At 36.4% G+C, this 22,906-nt stretch overlaps 1 protein-coding gene across 3 annotated transcripts in view; it reads left to right on the top strand.

Annotated features, from left to right (window-relative positions):
• Positions 1-22,906, top strand: part of COL12A1 (collagen type XII alpha 1 chain) — a 99,975-nt gene that overhangs the window by 38,418 nt on the left and 38,651 nt on the right. For all 3 annotated transcript variants that reach the window (XM_054280625.1, XM_054280622.1, XM_054280624.1), the window contains 23 exons: positions 1,308-1,429; positions 4,061-4,210; positions 4,297-4,416; positions 4,937-5,101; positions 5,288-5,434; positions 6,054-6,193; positions 7,347-7,476; positions 8,499-8,644; positions 8,911-9,040; positions 9,824-9,963; positions 10,714-10,843; positions 12,222-12,361; positions 12,610-12,742; positions 12,844-12,870; positions 13,176-13,318; positions 15,665-15,794; positions 16,628-16,767; positions 17,854-17,983; positions 18,637-18,779; positions 19,682-19,811; positions 20,704-20,846; positions 22,232-22,361; positions 22,559-22,678. In XM_054280625.1, the coding sequence (XP_054136600.1) occupies positions 1,308-1,429; positions 4,061-4,210; positions 4,297-4,416; positions 4,937-5,101; positions 5,288-5,434; positions 6,054-6,193; positions 7,347-7,476; positions 8,499-8,644; positions 8,911-9,040; positions 9,824-9,963; positions 10,714-10,843; positions 12,222-12,361; positions 12,610-12,742; positions 12,844-12,870; positions 13,176-13,318; positions 15,665-15,794; positions 16,628-16,767; positions 17,854-17,983; positions 18,637-18,779; positions 19,682-19,811; positions 20,704-20,846; positions 22,232-22,361; positions 22,559-22,678 (3,029 nt within the window). The remainder of the gene's footprint in view (positions 1-1,307; positions 1,430-4,060; positions 4,211-4,296; positions 4,417-4,936; positions 5,102-5,287; positions 5,435-6,053; positions 6,194-7,346; positions 7,477-8,498; positions 8,645-8,910; positions 9,041-9,823; positions 9,964-10,713; positions 10,844-12,221; positions 12,362-12,609; positions 12,743-12,843; positions 12,871-13,175; positions 13,319-15,664; positions 15,795-16,627; positions 16,768-17,853; positions 17,984-18,636; positions 18,780-19,681; positions 19,812-20,703; positions 20,847-22,231; positions 22,362-22,558; positions 22,679-22,906) is intronic.

Below are 22,906 nucleotides of genomic sequence, written 5' to 3' on the forward strand. Positions count from 1 at the left end.
GAAAGATAATGGAATAATGAAGGATAATTGAGATTTCTAAAGTTTACTTTCAAAAGTTTCTTGTCTCATGTTTCTCAAAAGATGCTTAGTTTAGCTCTTGATTCATTTTCTCAGAGGCTTAGATTTTTAAAGCAGGCTTCCCACTAAGTCAAAATCTGTTAGGCAAGTATACTAAATATAATTAAAATGGGATCATTAAGTCAAAGAATCATACAGTCATAGAAGGATTTGGGTTGAAAGTAACATTAGAGATCATCTAGTTCCAACCTCATTGCTGTGGGCACCTTCCAGTAGATCTGGTTGCCATCCAACCTGGCCTTCATGCCCTGGGATGGGACACGCACAACTTCTCTGGGCCACCTGTTCAAGTGTCACACCACCCTCACAGTAAAGAGCATCTTCCTCATATCTGATCTAAACCTAGTCTCAGTTTAAAGCCATTACTCTCTGTCCCTACATGCCCATGTCAGAAGTGCCTCTCCAGCTTTCCTTAGGCTCCCTTTAGGTGCTGGAATCCTACCATAAGATCTCCCCAGACCCTTCTCTTCTCTATGCTGAACAACCCCAACTCTCAGCCTGTCCTCACAGGATAAGTACTCCATCCCTCTGATCATTTTTTGATCTTCCTCTGAACTCATTCAAGAGGTCCAAGCTCTTCTTATATTGGTGGCTACAGAGCTGGATGCTGTAATTCACGTGGGGTTTCACATGAGCAGAATAGAGGGTGAGAATCAACTCTCTTGACCTGCTGGTTGCTTCTTGTGATGCAGCCCAGGCATCACTCCCAGTCCCTTAATTTGCCCTCTGTGACCTTCCAGCAGTGTGGCTGGAGCACTTTTCAGTGAAAACTGAGGCAAAAATATAATTCAGCACCTCAGCCTTCTCTATATCCCAGGTAACCAGGTCTCCTGTTTTCTTCTGGAAGAGGCCCATTTTCTCCCTAGTCTTCCTTTTATCATCAATGTACCATAAAAACTTTTCTTGTTGGCCTTTATGTTCCTGGCCTGATTAAATTCAATCAGGTCTTTAGTTTTCTTAACCTGATCTCTGGCTGCCTGGAAAATTTGTCTTCACAGAATTAAATAACTTGAATGAGGAAGGCTATAAATTTAACTATAGAGTGTAAAATCAGCTTTTGAATTGTTGAAACATCAATGTCTTGTGGAAGAGCCAGTATTTGGGCTTCATGTTTTAGCACCTTCTTTTCCATTAGGTATTTTTTTTCTGTAAGAATTTAATAAGTGAATTGTTTAACATTTTACTTGCCAAATGACTTTAGTTAAAGTACACCTCTTTGACTATTTCAGGGCAGGAACTACCTATAAGGTAAATGTTTTTGGGATGTTTGAAGGAGGAGAGAGCAACCCTCTGGTTGGACAAGAGATGACCACCCTTTCAGATACTACTACGGAGCCATTTTTATCTAGAGGTAAACATGACTGAATTGAAGAAAAGGCAGTCTTGTCTTTTGGATTAAAAAAAAAAAAAGATAAAAAAGTTTACTACATTTCCTTTTTGTTTTTCTAATGCACATACTTGTTTACAGGATTCATTATATTCCCCTCCCTGATGACATAAACCCTGTTCTGAAATGACCACAAAGCATGACCCAGTTCACAGTTCTAGTCCTCTGCACCCTCCAGATGATCTTACAAAGATGATAAAACAGGCAACCTGTGTTTTGCTGATTATTCAAAGCCATCTGCATTGCATTTTCAAGCTGTCCACATCTGTGTTAGATCACATAAGGTCAAATTTTTGAACAGAGATCATGGCTCATCTACAGGGGTCTTCACAGGAGTAGAACAAGGAATTTTAAGCAGATTGTTGGCCCTTTTCTTGTCCTTATATGGTGACTTTTAAGACTAAGATGATATAATGAACAAACATCTGATAGTTTGGAACGTCCTAGTGTTAATGCATATTATTTAAGTTTATATTCAACATAGTAATTGTTTGGTCTTTTGGTTCTTTTTTCTATAATAGGAGGAGACTTTTTCACAGAGGCAATTGCAGAGTGCTCTCCAGTATCTCTGGGAGCTTCTCACTAGTAAACCTGTAGCTAGTAAACCTTTCTTTCAAGACTTCTTTGACTTTTATGATATTTACCTCCCTTTGGTGTGCTTAATAGGCCTCTGTTAATATTTGTGCTCACCATACTCTCAATTCTACCAGCTGAAGAAGGTTTCAGGACTCAGTCCTTCATGGAAAGCATGAAAAAGCAGGTCTGCTTCTGAATAGACAAGTATATATGAATAAGTAAAGCCTTTTCTCCTCTGCCATTTCAATGCTTGGATAAACATCAGAGAGAATTTGGTGAGGAGAAAGAACCTAACTGCAAAGTCCTTTCAGAGTTAAATAAAGAAAAAGAGGTTTCTGACAGCTGACTATACTGTTTTTGCTTAGCTCACATTGGGCTGTGTAAAAAATACTCATCTTGTATATGACTTTATTGAAACATTTTTAGAAACTTCCTAAATAATTGTCCTACTCTGTCTAATAATAGAGGGTAAACTGAAAAAAACCCCTAAAACAGGCCAGGAGAGGCATTAGACTAAAGCTTTCATAAGGCTGGCAACAAAAAATTGCACAAAGAGTCGTTTGTTATTTTTCATTATAATAGCTCTCATTTCTGTTTTCAGTGTTGTACTCTTTAAGCTAATTAGTTTTATTAATGCATAGATTTGAGAAATGGTTAATGTGAAAAATGAATTTATATCTTGGACAGCAAATGTAACAGTAAATTATTTATTAATGGGGGGAAAATCACCCTAGATATGGCACATTTACTAGAATTTTCCATGTGGGGGACTATAATATATTGAAAGAAACATAAAAGTCAAAATAGATTAACTTTTTAATTGTACATAAAGTTAACTTTAACTTTCATATAAAAGTTATGCATGCAATTTTTTGAACTAACATGGTTTGACTTAAACCCTACTCCCAACTGATTTTATTGTCCTGACTAAAGACTAGATCTATATTTTCTGTGCAGAAGAGGATCATGCTTTTAACCCCCAGGTACATGGAATAGTTATATTCATGAGTCTTCAGTGCTGGATCAATTCTGTGGAACATAAATGAAATCACAATATCTTTCAACTGTGATGAGTGTGGATGATTTTTCTCAATGGGATTTCTTCCATATAAAGACCAGAAGCTCTGATGGCAGGAAGCCAGAAAAATTGCAGCTGGTAACAGAAGCTACAGGAAAAAAAAAGAGAGAAAGGATTTTGGCTTTTTTTTTTTTTTTTCTTTTTTGCAAATGGCTGTGGATAAAATTATTGTGTCTCTTTCTGTTTTGTATAAATATTTTGTGATTTTCCTTGTGATGAAAACAATATGATGCATATTTTATTTATTTTATTTTGTAATTTGTAAACTGAAGATATCTGAAATAACTTCCTACCTTTAGAGATTATTGCAGCTTTATATGAATGTTTGTTCTTGTTCCCTCTGTATCTCTTGACCTGTGTTTATGTTTGTGTGTCTTCTCTGGATTGTGCTCTTTCTTTTCTGTACATGCAAACTTCTATACCACACGTATTATTATGTCTTTTTCCCCTGAAAATTGAGGAATGCTATTTATGTGAAAGTGATTGTAATACATAGTGTTAATCCCACTATTACATGGTTGAAAATTAATTAGTAATTTAGCTATATGTGGCAGACTAAGATACCATAAAATTGTATGATCTAATAGTGCTAACTGCCATATCAGTGGTTTGTTTAGTAGTCTTGTACAAAACTTCTGAAATCAAGTGATCAGCCATATTTAAAGGCCAAAACAGACAATGACATGACAATAGAGAACACTGGCCTTGACATTTGCAAAGGCTTATTTTTAAAAGGAAACATACATGAAGGAATTTAGACAGCTTTTGCCATGGAACCACTGACTAGTGTGAATAATGCTCTCAAATAGGTCATACTTGACGGAGTGCCAGTGAATAAAACTAGAGCTATTTTGGAAGCTAACTAATGACATATGTCATCTAAAAGGATGGGGAAAGAAAGCCATCATGCTAAGGCTATATTTTTCTGGTTGACACGGCAGGTTTAGAATGTAGAACCAGAGCAGAAGCTGATATTGTGCTGCTGGTGGATGGCTCATGGAGTATCGGGAGGCCAAATTTTAAAACCATCAGGAACTTCATTGCCCGTATTGTTGAAGTTTTTGATATTGGTCCTGACAAAGTGCAGATTGGTAAGTTCTCATATGTTGGAGGGAAAATGGAGCATAACTGCTACAGAGACACATAATGACTGAGTAAATGGTGGCTTTTTTCCCAGGTCTTGCACAATATAGTGGTGATCCCAGGACAGAATGGAATCTCAATGCTTACCGAACCAAACAGTCTTTGTTAGAGGCTGTAGCCAACTTACCATATAAAGGAGGCAATACTCTAACAGGTATGTCACAGTGCCAGGATTTTACTTTAGCTCCAATGAAAATTATTCTAGTAGCTGACCCTGATTTTGTTCCGTGAACTCAAATGTGTCTCTGGTGAAAAGGACTTAACAGTTCAGCTCAGTATGGTTGGGAAAGAAGAGGTACAGCATAGGCTTATAAACTCAGGGGAAATGTGTTAGAAGAGGTTTTGGATGATGAAGAGCTTGTGTTGCTGTTGAGCCTATGAAAAGAAGAAAGGTCAGGTCCATTTCAGGGTTGGGATGAAGACAACCAGGAACCAGAAGGAGGGGTAGTGGGAGTCAGGAGGGTGATCAACACCAGGTAAGAGAGCACCTGAATAGTATCAGTTGCTCAGATCTAGATGATGGGCTGCAATTAGATTCAAGATGCTTCTATGAGGAAATAAACAGTGGAACTATGTTGTCAGAATGAAGTCACCAGGATGCACTAATTTCTTTTACTGTGACTATTATATGCAAACAGTTTACAGTGATGGGTACTTTCTTTGTGTCATGCTAGGAATGGCCTTGGATTTCATCCTAAAAAACAACTTCAAGCCAGTTGCTGGCTTAAGGCCCAGAGCTCGCAAAATTGGTGTTCTCATCACTGATGGCAAATCACAAGATGATGTAGTTGCCCCTTCAAGAAAACTCAGAGATGAGGGAGTGGAACTGTATGCAATTGGTAAGTACTCCATGAAGGCATGGCCTGCAGCAACCCCCTCTGCTCATCAGCTAAACCAACAGAGAAGTGGCCACATACATAAGTTCATGAAAGGTTATTTGAAGAATGTGTTTAGGGACAATTGCATGTTATTGTGCTTCATGGCCATAATTTCTAACAGGTTTTTCTTTCTTCTTCTCTTGTAAGGTATTAAAAATGCAGATGAAAATGAATTGAAGCAGATTGCAACAGATCCAGATGACATCCATGCTTACAATGTTGCAGACTTCTCCTTCCTGGCTACCATTGTTGATAATGTAACCACGAATCTGTGTAACAGTGTGAAAGGTCCAGGTACATCACGTTTTCAGTCTGTTTCATTCTTTATCCATTTATGTGCTTGCACTGCTAGTTCCTTTTTATTACTTATTGGGAACACTGTGCTAGCCGTGGGCTGTTTTTCCAGCTGCTGGTGTGAGGAAGTAGTGCAGACCACCTGGACTACCCTGCAGGGCTCCTTCCTTTCCTTCCAACAGTGACTGTGTTGTAACTAACACAGCATGACATTGCTGGATGTGCCTTCTTTTTCTCCCCAGAATTGTGAAGTATCTTTCTTAGTGTGTCAGCTTTTTATTCATTGTGGCATGTTTTTTGATGATACTCATTCAATAAGGAAAATTTTAGCAGCCCTGCTCTTTTCAAGTATTAATGTCTGACAGCCCAAAACCAAAGCTGAGCATGAAAAAACATGTATGTAATGTTAACTGATGATTCTTCAGTGAAAAACTGGTGTTGAAGTGGAACAGGAATTACAGGGAACTTGTTTAATCTTGAGTGGGTTAATATGAGCTATCTCTTCATGCAGTTGTTTTAAGAATTCCCAAGGAAAATAAATATAAGCAAGTACACAAAGTATTTTTCCCCTTTCTGACAAGATAAATGAATGTCTTTTTAATTTGCTTCCCTCTTGCAGGTGATTTGCCACCTCCTTCAAATTTAGTTATTTCAGAAGTGACACCTCGTTCTTTCAGACTGAGATGGAGCCCACCTCCTGAGAGTGTTGATAGATACAGAGTTGAATATTATCCTACCTCTGGAGGTAGCCCTAAACAGGTTAGTATTGTATGTTCATCTTTTACAATGTCCAGTATAACCTTGGACTTCCATATCACGCTAATATCATTCTGAATTTGTGCTGAGTAGGGTGCAAAAGCAACTTAAAAATGCTCCTAAGGTCAAGAATATCATGCCTTGGTAAATGTTACGCAAAATTACAAGAAATAGGAGCATGTATATTACCGTGGTTGTTTTAATGTCATGAATCCAGTCATAAAATATATTTCTTATAAAGAGTTGTCTTCTATTTCTAGTCACTCCTTGATTTTGATATTCCACTGTCATATAGTAGTTCAAATATGTCTGCACCAGAAATTTTCTGACCATACTTGTGGGTAGGCCCCCTGTCCTTTTAATGCATTTCCTTCTTTGTAGAGAACAAGACAGTGAGGGGCACAGGTTGTAAGAAGTGCTCAGATTAACACTATATGACTCCAAACTGTTTACTGTACAGGATGAAACTTATCTTGTGGTTACTGCTTCTCTTCACAGACAGCCAGTGGCTGGCAACTCTTGGTCCTGGGAAATCTGAATTGCTCATTACTGTCTTTGACCAAACAGAATAGTATCTAGGAATATGAAGTGTTTAGAAGAATGTAGTTAGGTGCCTCTGTGTACCTAGCTCTGAATGTCCCATCTCTGATTGTGGCTTTAAATCTTATATTTGGCTCATGGAGAGTTCAAGGTTTGACCTTTGATTAAAGTTTGAGCTGTTGTTCCAGTGCACACTGACTTTACAATTTGACTTCTTCCAGGTATTTCTGTTCTACAGGGAGTTTCCAGTGCCTTGTGCTGTAACCATCTAGATTATCCCAGATTTTGAATTTTTCCCAAAGTGGCCCTTTATTCCCTGGTCCTCTCTTTATGTTCTTTAGTGATATAGAAGTGTAAACCATGTGTGAAATCAGAATGCACTGTAAGTGATGCTAAGCAGATCCAGCACAATTTGAATCAAGTGTCTGTCTGGGATTCCCTACAGCTTGCTTTGCAAAAATAATGCTATATTGTCAGACAAAATGTATACAAAATTAGGACCAAACTTATCTCCTCGTCATTGATTTCTGCAGTTTCACAAGGAATGATTGCTTTTCTTAGAGATAAGACTACAAAAATATTATTCTTACAGTGATTAACATTGCTTCTCTTACAGTTTTATGTAAGTAGGATGGAAAGAACAACAGTTCTGAAAGATCTGCAACCTGAAACAGAATATGTGGTTAACGTGTTTTCTGTGGTAGAAGATGAAAGTAGTGAACCTCTGATCGGCAGGGAAACAACTTGTAAGTTAGAAATGGGTCTTGTATAACATGTTAACAGCCAGTTTGGCACCTGGGGAGCTGTCCAGTAGAACTTTCAGCACTATGGATTTTCTTCTTAGCAGAAGTAAAATATTTAATTTGAATTACCAAACTGTATTGTGTTACTCTGGTTGTTCAGACCTTGTTGTCTCAAAGACTTCAGCAAAGTGAACCTACAGTGTAGTACAAAATATTAGTCCCAACTTCTTTCTAGGCTCATAAAGCATGGCTGCACAAAACTAGAACAACAGACATGAATTACAAGACCAAGTTTATAAATTCCTGAAATCTGATAAAAACCAAATTGTTTATGCTACATAATTAATTCCTGCTACTGCCAGACAGAATTATTTCTAATTAGCAAAAGCTAATTCAACACAATTATGCCACTTCTATGAGTTATAACTCAGCTATGTTTTTCCTATGAGCTGTCTACATGGATTGCCGGTACATTTATGCTGTATGCAACATAGAATGACTCTTCTGCCTCTTTAATAATATTGAATGTCTGATGTTCGTTTCACTTCTTAATTTTGTATTAGGCTTGTCAAAAAATCCTTAAAATGTATATAATTTTTATGAAGTCTGGTTTCATGGAAACTTTTCATTTATTTAGTAATTTGAGAAATATAGAGAACAAAAAGAGAGGACAAAAATCCTCTTTATACAGATCCCAAACCAGTCATTTTGTTTCATATTAGAATTTTCAATGTTAAATTTTGAATAAAATGAGTTAATGTGCTTTTTACAAGATTAAAATGTTCCAGTGCTGACCTGTAAGAGTTTTAGCCGTGTATGTAAAAAATCTGTGGCCACATTCAAAACAGTATTACCATTACCTCATTCTTAAACTAAGGATTTAAATACCTGTGTTTGCAGATCGCCTCTCTACTATCCATAACATGCCCTAATACCCATGTGCAATATTCTCAGTGGTATGAATTGTGATATAAAATATTAAGAAGCTGAATGAAATAAACTAATATGTATTTTTTATTTGACAGTGCCAATCTCTTCAGTTAGAAACTTGAATGTTTATGATATTGGATCAACTTACATGCGAGTGAGATGGGAACCTCTCAATGGGGCTACTGGCTATTTGTTAACATATGAACCTGTGAATGCTACAGTCCCAGCCACAGAGAAAGAGGTAAGAGAATTTGTCTTTGCTACCTGTTCTCTACCAAAAATAAATTAAGAAAAAATGTTAGAGTATCATAATAGTCAAAAGACTGGCATGTACGTCTTGAAGTGCAGTGAACTTACTGGGATATTATATACAATGACATCAGTCAGGAAACTGTAAATATACTGTGAATCTCACAAACAAAATTCCCTTGAAGTTAAATCATTGTTTGCTTTTCTGCCATTGCTTTCTTCAGTTTTTAAACATGGTGTGTTATTTTTCATGCGCAGATGCGTGTGGGACCGTCAGTGAACGAGGTGCAGCTGGTAGATCTCATCCCCAACACTGAGTACACTTTAACAGCTTACGTATTGTTTGGTGATATGCAGAGTGACCCACTCACCACACAGGAAGTGACATGTATGGACAGCTTGATTTTTGCTTTGTTATTGCTTCAGCAACACCTAATTTTAATTTCATGCAATATAATCTGTTTAATTTAGAAGACCATCTTAACCATGTTTCATGTATTTTCTAACACTTGCACATTTCCTGAAGGCCTCAAAGGCAATTTCATTGAGAGGGGTCCAGCTACTAAAAGGGGAACAATATAATTTTTAACTTGAATAATGAAGGAAACCTTGAGATCACAGTGTTTTTAAAAGGTTTCAATTTTGCCTGTATTAATTTAGAAACCTTGTTCCCAAATTCAGACATCCTCTTAAGCATAGAGAATACTAAAGAAGCATGCTACATCAAGAAAAAAATAGATCTAAAAATGGTTTCCTTTTTTATACCTTTCCTTAAACATTTGCTATGGGCAAAGGCATGCTTCTGGTCTAGATGCATGCAGCATGGCTACTTTTATGTTCTCAAAATTTTTAAACCATTGACTGTAGATGAAAATTGGCTATTGTCACCAAATGTTATGGTCTTAATCCCTGATACCTCTGGAAGTATTGCACTCATAAGTTACAAAGGTGAAACTACCATAGTTTATAGCTATTTTGCTCATTGCTGGGAAAATAAGCTTCTGAACTCTCTTATCTAGTGCCCAGGACAATCAACTTGTCAGAAAGTGGTTGCTTCCATTCACTGAAAAGACTTTAACTGAAAGACATAAAGAGAATTCACTTCCATCTAAGAGAGATCTGTGCCTCTGCTATGAATAGCATTCACTGACTACTGCCATTTTTTTTACAGTACCTTTGCCTGGACCCAGAGGTTTAAAAATTCAGGATGTTACTCACAGCACCATGAATGTTGTTTGGGATCCTGCCCCAGGAAAAGTTCGAAAATACATCCTAAGATATAAAATAGCTGATGATGCTGATGTAAAGGAGGTAAATTTTTTAAAGAACTAGGGAAGTTTTATTTTGAGAAGCTAGATTACTAAAATAACAGTAAAGGTAGTATTATAACTCACCAGTGAGAGTAAAGTACATCAGTTCATAGTGATTGCAGTCAAGAAAGTGTATGGATTTCTTCAAAACTGAATGAGCACAAGATAGATTTCTTGGGTACTCCCTTCTTCCTCCTCTTCCTCCAGGGAGGAAAAAAATCCTTAAACTGACTGGAGAATATTCATATGTTTTGGTAAAGAGCCATTTCTATGCTCTCCTTAAATGTCATACTACCAAGGTCTAAGAATAGCTTACAATTAAGGGGACAGGATAGTGGAATAAAGGTATGTTAGCCTCTTTGCCTGACAGAACATGAGTGAGCATTGTTAGAGGTGTCTTCTAGTTATGTACAAGTTTACCTTAATTGTGCTACTAGGCATAAACCAGCTCTTGGAGAATTAAATTTATTTTTTAAAGGAACCAGAATTTTCCAAAGGTTCAGTCTGCATCCTTGTTTCCAGAGGAATAAAGCAGTGAATGATCCACAAGGACTATGTGTATCTGATATAATATGTTTTGCAAAGGAATTAGTAGAGAACTCTCAATGTTTAAGTGTAAATTTAAGGGCAAATGGTAAAATGTAGTGCAGAATACTTTGTTTTTCAGTGCAGGAATTTCTGCCATTAGAGCAAATGCAGAGTAAGAAATAGAGCAATTTACAATCCTTTAAGTCACTGTTTTTATTCTTAGGTGGAACTTGACAGACTCAAAACCAGCATTACTCTCTCTGACCTTTCCTCCCAATCACTGTACAATGTAAAAGTTGTTGCTGTATATGATGAAGGGGAATCCATACCAACAACTGCAGAAGCTGTCACTCGTAAGTTTTCCTAATAATCATTCTTGTGGTTGTTTTTGTCTTATGTTTGATTTAAATGGTGTGTGTTGCAATATGTTTTTGAGTTTAGGTGAAGCTCTAATTTAATCTGAGAAATACTTTATTTGCACTTGTAGCATTACTTGCAATATAATAAACCACAGAAATCTTAGATGACTTGTGTCTTACTGCAGTGAACACTGACGCTGCAGTCTGCAGAGAGGTGAAGAGCCACTGAAGCAAAACTATTTCTATTTAAAGACTGAAGGAGAAGTGTAGTTGTAGAATCCATAAGAAAATATGAACAGAGGAAAGGTTTAGCAAGTCTTTGCAGAAATCTAGGCAAGTGAGTAAGAAGCTGGGCCATGTACTAGAAGATTAGAGAGACATGATCCTGCCTCTGATCCAAGAGAGTTTTTGCATCATGGGATGCTAAAGCAGCCCATGGGATCCTAAATCATAAAGGTGGCATTTGAATAACCTCAACAAATAAAGGCAAGGAAATGGAGCTGCACAAGCTGTAAGAGCTGATCTCTGTACAAGAGATGTGCCAGACTGAAAGGGGAAAGCAGCTATCAAGGAAGTTCTCATCCTGATCAAAGCTTAGGATTTAAGAACTTAGTTAACCAGAAAACCTACAATAGAAAAGAGTAATTTTACCTTTTCACTGCCCCTCCATCTGGTATGAAAAAGAAGAAAAAACCCATTAATATTCTCATTTTTTCTTCTGAATTTTTCTTTTGGTAGTCTGATGCATATAAAAGTGCTTGTGAGGTTTCCTGCTTGCTGTTGTGCTAGTCTTTGCTCTGTAGCTGTGGTTTTGTGTGAATGTGTTTGTAAGGAAAGAAGAGGAAAGGTCTGCCAAAGAAATTATTTCAAGTTTAATTCTCTGGTTCTACCTATTTACATATTTCTTCCCAGTGGCTATAATATTTTCCCTCCTTAACCTTCAGTTAACCTCTGTGAATTCTTTCTAAATAAGTGGCGACTTATTTGGCTTATATAAAGAATTTTAAGATTTGTGAGAAACTCCTGCAGGAACTTGAGCTGCATCTATGGGAGTTCACATTCACTCCATATAACTCCAAAATGTAACAGCCAGGGCTTCAGTTGTTTTGAGTAGGCCTGTGAGTAGTGGCCTCTGCTGAGGTCTATTTTATCAGACAATGACCTAATGATGTGACCTTATGAGGGATAATTTGCTTAGTGTGAGTGGACTGGGTAATACTACAGTGTTTGACTGTAGTCATTAGAAGCATGGCAGCTGAGAGATGAATCTTCTACTTAATCTTCTAAATTATTTGTCTGAGTAATTCTTTTGTTTAACTGTATTTATTTTGTAGTTACATTTTGTGGAACATTTTTCCTTTTCTCATAATAGAGCCTGTGCCAGCACCAGTCAATCTCAGAATCACAGATATAACCACGAATAGTTTCAGAGGTACTTGGGATCATGGAGCTCCAGATGTCTCTCTATATAGAATAACATGGGGGCCCTATGGAAGAGGAGAAAAACAGGAGGTAAGAACAGACAGCCACCTTATGTACTTGTGGGCAGTATCTCAGAGGGTGTATTTTTAAACTCAGAAATGTAATTGATAAATGGTCTGTAACTTGGAAATTCAGTGAGAAGGTGCAGAACACATACAGCATGTTCAGTGATGTTACTGAGTAAAAACTCAGTAATATCCCACTCTGTTTGCCTGTTTAATTTGTATGTTTTGGTTTTGTTTATTTATATATATATTTTTTTTTAATTTCTTCACAAGACTATCTTAAATGGGGAAGAGAATAGTTTGGTCTTTGAAAATTTGAATCCAGACACATTATATGATGTCTCAGTTACTGCCATCTATCCTGATGAATCAGAAAGTGATGAGCTCATTGGCAGTGAAAGAACATGTAAGTAAATAAAGGGATTCTGCATGTTGTTATTCATAGTTATTGAAACAGAAAGTATACACATACAAGAATTCTGAAAATTCTTTCTACTTTTTTCCTAGTACCCTTGGTACCTATCACTACACAAGGTAAGAATCTGAATTTCCAGGTACCATTTTATTGAAGGAAACTCATAGCTCCCTTTTTCTAAACTGTGATGAATGTTGACATTAAAAAGCTGAGATCACTTAATAAATATTATTGTGTATTTGGAAGAATACTAAACACTAGATTACCACATGTTTATTATTTTACAAACATTACAGTTTATGTTCCCCTTAATATATTCAGCTCTTGATCAGGCATTCATGCAGCCTTAAAAATAAGAATGAAGTGTTTGTCTCTGCTCTTGGGTGAGCTACATATTTATTCCTTTCTTTATTATGCTTCTCAGCCCCAAAGAGTGGCCCACGAAACCTTCAGGTGTACAATGCAACTTCACACAGCTTGACTGTCAAATGGGATCCTGCCAGTGGTCGAGTGCAGAGATACAGGATCATTTACCAGCCTATCAGTGGGGATGGCCCTGAACAGTCGGTAACTAATTTTGAAGTGCTTAAGTTATTCAGCCTTAAATGCAACCTTCTGTAAAGTAATCCATTGGAATAATTTCTTTTCAAAACACAACACTGTACATATTAATTATCTTTTACTTGAAAATTTATATTTGTAGTGAAGAAGTATATATTCCCACTGTTTTTTTCTCCCCTTTCAAATCCAAGTTAGAACACTCTTAATTGAGCAGCAATAATTTTGGATGTATCCTGTTATCTCAAAAAATCGTATAATCATAGACTCATTCAGGTTGGAAAAGATCTTTGAGTTCATAAACTCCAACTGTTTATCTATGGATAAAACTAAAATAAAGTGTGTTGAGGAATAAGTCAATCAGCATCTAAGGCTACAAGTCACAGATAGAGGTGTCAGGACAATCAATAATATGAACTACCATGACTACTTTGATAGTCCAGAGTTTTCCATCATTTCCATAGTGTAATTCCCATGTTACCAGAAGACTTTGCCATGGAACATGCTGTGAACAGTTGAGATTCTCTCTCACCACTCTAGGGTCAGAATAAACACACAGATGTAGCAACTGTAAAGAGAAATACATGCAAAACATGTGCTAATGAAGTATTTAAGGTATTTTAGATTCTTTTACTATGATGAGAAGCTGTAATGCTATGGAGAGACAGTACTTTAAGATCAGCCAGCTTTCCCTGTGTTGTCAGCACAAATGGTTTTGGCTACTGGCAGTCTATGCAACCCAGCCTGGGAGTGGTAACTCAGTCAGGCTGTTTATCAGAAATGTGTGCTACTTAAAAATGCCCTACTCTTTAGTGGGAGGCTGTTGTGGTTACTGTCAAATGAGTCAGAGGAACAGTCTCAGATGAGAACCACATTCATTCAGCTCGCCTCTGTAATTGGAGATCACTCATGTTCAGAAGTATATCTAGGAATATTTACTTTAGAATCAGTTGGATATTTACACACCCATTTTAACTCTCTTCTGAACAACATGCATTTGGGTTGAGGTAATTGAAATGTATATTGAGCAAACACTATTTTACTGAGAAATCACTAGAGAAATAAGGAACAGCAATATGTTTAATTAACATCTGTAATTAATTGCTGGCAGTGGAGTAAAAGGGAATTATGATCATTCTCTTGAAATCTGTGCAAAGAATATGGTTAATAGACTTAATTGCTTACAGCTGGAATATGCATTTGGGTTGAGGTAATTGAAATGTATATTGAGCAAACACTATTTTAGTGAGAAATCACTAGAGAAATAAGGAACAGCAATATGTTTAATTAACATCTGTAATTAATTGCTGGCAGTGGAGTAAAAGGGAATTATGATCATTCTCTTGAAATCTGTGCAAAGAATATGGTTAATAGACTTAATTGCTTACAGCTGGAATAGAGTCAAGCAGTGGCAGTTGGAGAAAACATCTCTATTTGAGGAGAGCACACAGAACTCTCCTAATCTGCTCATGGCATTTAAATGTCTCTTTGCAAATGACTTGCAGTCATATGATCATAATTCCTTGCCTTCTTTTGCTACTCTGATATTTTATTAAACTGTAGGTGCTGGGTAGGCAGTAGAATAATCCACACCAAAATATTTAAAATATAATTTCTGGGGAGGGGTTTTATTGTCCTGTCTGACTTTCAATGGCCTCAGCATCAAGACGAATCACAGGTGATCTGAAGACAGAAAAAAAGGTCTGCAAAAACTGCACACAGAACTGCTGAGACCATCATGATCATTTAGGGTCAGGTTTTGAAAGGCAATCAGATACTAAAATGTAGAGGCAGCCATGATGGGATGATAAAAGCATTTGTGCTTTGAAAGGAGCTTTGTACACTTGAGTACAAAAAACCCCTTTGATTGTAAGTTAAAATAGTCTGCTTGTAAATTAAAATAATCTACTGCTATGAAATGCGAAGATGTGTAAATGCTTGCTTGTTGTCAGTTCATCAGCAGATGATTGGAAGTGTTATGCCAAACACCTTAACTGAATAGGTTTTGAAAATGTGCAGATAGTCTTAAAAGTACAAAGAATGATAGGAGTTACAATATAATTTGTGCTGGTACAGAACTGGGAGTTTATTTATAATTGTAGTTTTATTCAAGTTTGGAGATTTTAAAGAATAGTGGCTTTGTGTCTAAACTTGCTAAAACCAATATGTACTAAATATTACTACTGTTCATGTCTACTGCCAGTATCAGTCAGAAGAAAATTGCAGCATTGCGTGTGGAAAACACATCACAGTGTTTTCCACTCTGCATCAATGCTTGTGTTCTTTACTGTAGCAATAAGCACAAAATAGAGAGTATAAAAGGGATTTTAATATTTTCCTTTTATTTTGCTGCAGACGACTGTTGGGGGACGACAAAACAGTGTGGTGATACAGAAGCTGCAGCCTGACACACCATATGCTATTACTGTGTCATCAATGTACGCAGACGGTGAGGGGGGGAGAATGACAGGACGAGGCAGAACCAGTAAGTAACTTCAGGTCTTAGACATCATCAATATATTGATTTCAGAAGAGCTGAGAAAAGTTTCTTGTTGTGAAATTCATCCCATCTGTATATGTCATTTTTCCTTTGGTGGCTTTCAAGTTTCTGAAGTAACATCACCTGTCAGTCTACTGGCTCTAGAGAAGCCCTGGACCACTGCCTTTGACTGGATGCCCAGTTTTTACAGCTGAGAGAAACCCTAATCTAACTATGGAACTTCTTCCTCATTTTAATTTATTTAATTGTTTTATGCCAGAACTTAGTAAACACCTCAAGGCGTCTGAGGGCATGTTACTCTCATATGTGTGTGCTTTTAAGGATCTTCAATTGAGATGCTGACTTTCATAGTGTGCACTTTAGGACTCTCCCATTTTATATTGATGCATTCGTTTGATCCTGCTATAGAAATCACAGAGTGATTTGCTATCAGAGTCACTTCAGTTATAAAACCCATTTCAATGTATTTATTTAAATAATTATATAACTACAAAATTATTAATTCAGTTGCATTTATTTTAATTATGAGCTTGTAATGGGAAGTCAGACACAGCAATGGGTTTGGTGAGGAATGAAGAAAAAATTCTAATTAACTCATTGCATAATTCAAAAATAGTGTCCAGAAATAATTTTTTCTAATTTAGCATTGTGGTGTTGGATAGAGCTGATGTATTCTGAGTGATGAAGATAAATAAGATTTAACATGAGCTATTAAACCTATCTTAAAAATTTTCTAAGGATACGTTACAGAAGTGATCTGACAGCAAAAAGGAGACAACAGGGTTCCACATTTCTGACATCTTATTGATCTGTTTCAGAACCTCTCACCACTGTGAAGAACTTGCTAGTTTATGACCCAACTACCAGTACTCTGAATGTTCGATGGGATCATGCAGAAGGAAGTCCTCGTCAGTACAAAGTGTTTTATGGACCTACAGCTGGAGGTGCAGAGGAAATGGTAAATTCTTCATGTGGATCTCACTAACCATCTCAGATAAATTACAGCTCATGGTGGTGGTGAGAGAAATGCTTCTGGGTGAAGTAGGTCTTGTTTGCCTATGTACTGGTTTTTTTTCTGCTCATAGCCCCCCTGGAAAAAATTCGCAGCAACTTATGAAAGTTCCTCCTATATGTATCACAGGTGTTTGATTTCATATAATAGGCCATCAGTGATTAGTTCTTAGCATGGGGTTTAGTACCACACACAAGTTTTTGTTTCTTTATCCCTAGGGCACTGTGTGTGAATGCAAAGCTGACTTCAGGGTGTACAAAAGCTTATAAAGTTGGCAGACTTCATTTCTTCCATCTTTACTGCTAAGAAGTCATGTGACTGTAGGCTTCAATGGTATTGGTGGAATCAGAAAAATCCATATTCTAATCTCCCGAAATTATTTAATTGCTAAAGAGCTAAAAGAATCCTGAAAATACAAAACCCTTACTGAAGACTGGAAAATATTTTTTCCCAGTTGTGTTTCTTTTTCTACATCACTGCAATTCAATGTGCACATGAAATGAGTCGTACATGTAATGAAACAATGAATGCCATTGTTTCAAAAGCAACTAAGGTGCTCCTGATGACAAATATTCTTAAGTGCTGTGGAGTTTTATTTCCTAACATGAGCTGCTCATTATACTTCTTGTCATCAGCATGTTGTAGTGCTATGTAATGGGTTTTTTAAACTTAGAAAGTGATATTTTAATGCCACTGAGCTGCTAAATAGTAGACATTAAAGAGTTCACGGCAGATTCTGCTACTTTCATTAGTACAGCAGGATCTGGACCCAAAAGTGGAGAGAGCTGTAAGGGAGCTAAATAGGAGTGCATAGAACTCATTTGTATTATGTCTGAGAGAGAATCTTCTTGAAAAGCAGTTCTGGAAGATATCAAAAACCATGTTATTTTAAGCTTCACCTTTTGTAAAGTTTTTATCACATCCAGTCTGGAAATTGGATATGGTAGGGGAGTATGTGATAAATGAAAAAGCTTAAACTATTTTTTGGCATGTTTTTGTAAGTTTCTTGACCCTTTCTTTTTAAATTTATAGACCACAGTACCAGGAAATACAAACTATGTCATCCTGAGGACTCTTGAACCCAACACACCTTACACTGTAACTGTGGTTCCAGTTTTCCCAGAGGGGGATGGTGGACGTACCTCTGACACTGGACGCACCTGTAAGTAAAATGGCCCTTTTCAAGAAAACGTTAGGATTTTTTTATGAATGGCCTCAGATCATTAGAAATTGATTTTACTTTAAAGGTTTACCTGTTTGGTTATTTTTGCAGCTTTGTAAATTATTCTGTTTCCTTTGCTTATTTGTGTGGAGGCTTTCAGTCCACTTAACTCAGGCAAGCTTAGCTCCAAAAGTTGTGCAATACACTTAGTGTTTACTTCACAGAACAGTAACATTTTACTTGCAGTGCTAGTAGAAATACTTGTGAACAAAGAGTGAATATTGCTGTTAATCCATGCTAATGTCCATGTGTGTACTTAAAATTTTCTAAGAAGTTTGGGCTACTAATGTCAGCTTGACCTAAAATATGTAGTTTGTGGTTATTTTTCATACATATCTGATCAACAACAGGAAAACAAAGTGTTATGATCATATTTTCAATTTGCAGTACAAACACGTACTTTGCTGCCTTGTATGGAAGTTTGGAAAGACTGAACATGGAGATTCTTAGCTTTGTAAATTTTAGGCTAGCAAAAGTAATATGTTTATCTTGAACTGAGGTGCTTTTCAGCTTCTTTTGAGCACTCTTGTAAATTCATTTAGAAATAGAACTTACAACTTTGTAAAACTTCATTTAAATTATCCTTGATCTAGTGGAGCGAGGAACACCAAGAAACATTCACGTTTACAATCCCACACCAAACAGCATGAATGTCCGTTGGGAACCTGCTCCAGGTCCAGTGCAGCAATATAGAATTAATTATGCTCCACTCTCTGGCCCAAGGCCATCAGAATCTGTAAGTAATTTAGCTTTTATACTATTAGTCAAATGTGTGTAGAGAATATTGCTTCCTTTGATGAGTGTAAAAAATAATAGTAAACTCAGGCCAGCTGTCTGCCCAGGAGAGTCTCTGTGGAAAGCACAGTGTTTATAGGAGTCTAGTCCATTGTTAACAGAGGCTTAATTTGGTAAAATGAAAGAAATAAGAAATAATACTCTCCCATTTAAAACTCTGTATTGATGATTGAGTATCCTTTATCATATTGCAGATAAATATGAGTTAAATAATTTTTTTTTCAAGAGAGTCAGAGACAACAAATATTTATCAGCAATTGTGTAATTAGGAAACCAAATGTCATCTGCTTACCCTAAATCATTACTCTTTTGTGGGGGTTGGTGAGCAGTGAAATCTGGATATGGGTAAAAAAGTACCCTCCAGGTGTGAAGTAAGAACTCCTGGATTTCTATAGAAATAAGTGCAGTTTTAAAGTTTTGACTATGAATGTACTAACATAAAATGAACACCCATATTGTACATTTAGATGTACATGTTTTTATGTAAGGAATTGTAAGGACTTTTTTTGTCCTTTATGCATAGTAAATTGTGACAGAAATTACTTTTTTAGTTTCTGTTTATGAATGTTTCTCCCATTTTTTCTGAATGATTTTAATGTAAAATGTAAAAAGTAACAACTGTGTTGGCAGAATGAGAGCTCCTGATATTGTTTGTTCTTTTTTTCACCAGTATTGAATTTTTTTCAATATTACATCTTTATTTTAAATTTATGTTATTTTTCTTGGACAGCATGCAGCATGGCCATGTTTCCAATTTTTCTATATTTAATTCAAATTATTTTCTAAAAAAGATGGTATAAGCGGAAACTTTATTTATATAGGTGCTTGTTGTTTCTGTTTTAGATTGTGGTGCCAGGCAACACTCGTGATGTGATTCTGGAACGCTTGACTCCTGACACTGCTTACTCAATAAATGTTATAGCTCTGTATGCAGATGGAGAGGGAAATCCAAGCCAAGCACAGGGAAGAACATGTAAGAGACAGTCAATACTTGTGTTGTGAAATATAATTCAAAACTGGTGTGTGAAGAACGTATATATTAGTTACAATTACAAATAATATAAGCTATTTAGTGCAACTCTGAATTTATGCATCTGAATTATGCCTGCAGCAATTATAGGCCTCTGTGGCAGGGAATTTTTGCTATGCTGTCTGTCAGTTGTGGTACTTGAATTATTAGCAATGTAATTTTCAATTGGGAAATAAGCTTAATTTGCATGTGTAAGAGTTAAAATGCTCTTTTCAAAATCAAATTACTGATGAATAACAATATAACTTTTATAAAAAAAATAGCCTATTAAGATGGGTAGAATTAGTGGCCAATAGAAAAAAAGGGCTTCATGGTTGCTGTCTGACATAGTAATTGTATGTGTTGGCCTCCCCAGCTGTTTGTTTTTTGCTGCAGACACTTAAACACCAAAATCTCCTTGTCTCATAGGATCTTGGTTGTGTTATGCATAGATTCTTTAAAATTCACACTAGAAGTAACATGAACAGAACCTGTCCACAACAATAATTTTGCCTCTTCTATGTTTTCCCTGTAAAATCCCTAAATTAATCTAAAACTTGAAGATGTGGCAGGCTATAGTTATATTTGTCTGCAGGAGTTTGAGAAGCAGAATGTGTGTAGATGCTCAATTTGCACATCTGGATATTCTCTCCCTTCTGTACTCTTTCAGTTTGGCTGTCTCTATTTAAGACCTTCAGGCATGATCATTGACTTAATCTCCCCATGTATGTATATTTATTCAGGGTTTCAGGAAGGGCCCTTGGCTTTGGCTTCAGGGCAACATTTGAATTGATGAGGGTGACACTGATCTAGAGGTATCATGCCCTGTAAAACCTTCTGTATTTTCATTCTTCAGTGCCTCGCAGTGGTCCAAGGAATGTGAGAATATTTGATGAGACCACAAACAGCCTTTCTGTGCAATGGGACCATGCTGATGGGCCAGTCCAGCAGTACAGAATCATTTATTCACCCACTGTGGGAGACCCTATTGATGAATACGTAAGTTCTGTAATTCCTTAGTAAGCACTGAGATGTTTTCAGTCAATTCTTTAGGCTGCACAAAAATCAAGACGTGTTCTACATGCAGTACACTGTGCAGGCTCTGTGGGTTTTCTGATCATTGCTGTAAATGTTAGGAAGCCATGGTTTGTATAAAACAGGGGTTTTTTTCCATGAAGCTACAGAAAATATATGGTTTCTTGAACAAATATGTATGTGAAATAATGTTAAATATATGAGTCACACACTAATCAGAAAATTCTGAACAGAATCTGCTTCCTGGCATTTCATTGAAGTGTGATGGATTGAATAGCCATCTATTACTTCATACTGTATTCATTACAAAGTCAGTGTTCTAGGATACAGAATAAACGTAAATCTGCATTTCCTAAATTGAAGAGAATTGACAGAGTCTAATAAGACAGCAATGTTAACTTTGATTCAGCATCTAACTTGCTGTTCTAAGTTTCAGTATGAATTGTAAGTGTGTTTCATTTCCTGCACCTTAATGATAGCACAAGTTATTCTGAAGCTTATAAAATTCACAGAGTATTTATAGCAAAGCAAAGCTCAGATCCTGTAGAGGACAATGTCAGAATTCCTGCCAACTGCCACAATGACATTTTGATTGCTTTTATATTACTGTATAGCACATACTGAAAATTCACTGTTTGAAAATTCCCTACTGGACTTATTATTCAGGACACACATATTGTCAACACACATATCTTTGCAGAAAAGATTGGACAATCCATAAAAACAGCAAGTCTCAAACAACTGAAAAGTTTAATCAAGTATTCATAGCGAGTACTGACTGGCATGCACTTTTGAGAGAGATACCTCAAATTACTTCCCTTAGTTTCAGTGCTTTATGTCTTCCTTAAGGAGCAGGATCACTTTTGGATTTATACCTACATTTTCAAGCAGAAGGGAGCAGTAGTGCATGGATGCATAAGGACATTGAGATTGAGGGATGCATAAATGGGAGTACTTTTATATGCCAATGTATTTAAAGCTTCCTTCTCAGAATAACTTGTATCTGCCAAGAAAAAACCCACATCATTATGACTTCTATATTTCTGTGAGAGAAGAGTACTGAAATTTTGGTGGAGAACTGCAGCATCTCAGTCTGATGTGTGTTGGGACTGAAGAATCAATTTGATTTATGTTTTTGTATTGGCCACATTGTTTTGTCATTCAAAATAAAAAATACTGATAATTGTTTATAGGCTATAACCCTTAAGGTATCCTCAATGACTTTTTCTATGATGAACATAAAACATAGTGTGCCAAATGTCAGAATAAATTTTTGTTTCTAGCTACTGTCACTACTGATCAGTTGCAAGACGGTGAATGTGTTTACCTCTGTTTCTTTTGTGTTCTAGACAACAGTTCCTGGCATAAGGAATAATGTGATACTACAACCACTACAATCAGATACGCCATATAAAATTACTGTTGTTGCTGTGTACGAAGATGGAGATGGTGGTCAACTGACTGGAAATGGCAGAACTGGTAATTATAGTTTTCATATTGATTATTCTTTTTTAAATTTAAGACATATTCCTTGAACACTTAAACATTGTAAAGATTTTATTAAGTTAATTATGTCCTTGATATGATTGTTACTTGCAGAGTAACAATCTGCATTTCTAAAAATTGAAAAACAATTAGTAGCCTAATTAGAATGGGTTTTTTTTCTTTCTTTTTAGTTGGTCTGCTTCCTCCTCAAAATATGTATATAACTGACGAATGGTATACACGCTTCAGAGTTTCCTGGGATCCTTCACCATCCCCTGTTCTTGGCTATAAAATTGTATACAAGCCTGTGGGTAAGAAAACTTGTTCATTCTGAGTATACCACTCTTAGAACAGTGAATAGCTAATGGCAGACCAGAGTAGAAATCATATGTATCATTTTGTGTTAAAGGATCAATTTATTTCCTCTGTTTACCAATTTTCATGGAAACTTTAGTCTTATCATCAGTATTCTATAATAAACACAAACTGTCAATTGTAGTATCAGACATTCAATTACAGGGATTGAATTACATAGTTAA

This window comes from Melozone crissalis, unplaced genomic scaffold (assembly GCF_028551555.1).
Source record: "Melozone crissalis strain CALT ecotype California unplaced genomic scaffold, PUWL_Pcris_2 ptg000027l_1, whole genome shotgun sequence".
Classification (NCBI taxonomy): Eukaryota; Metazoa; Chordata; class Aves; order Passeriformes; family Passerellidae; genus Melozone; species Melozone crissalis.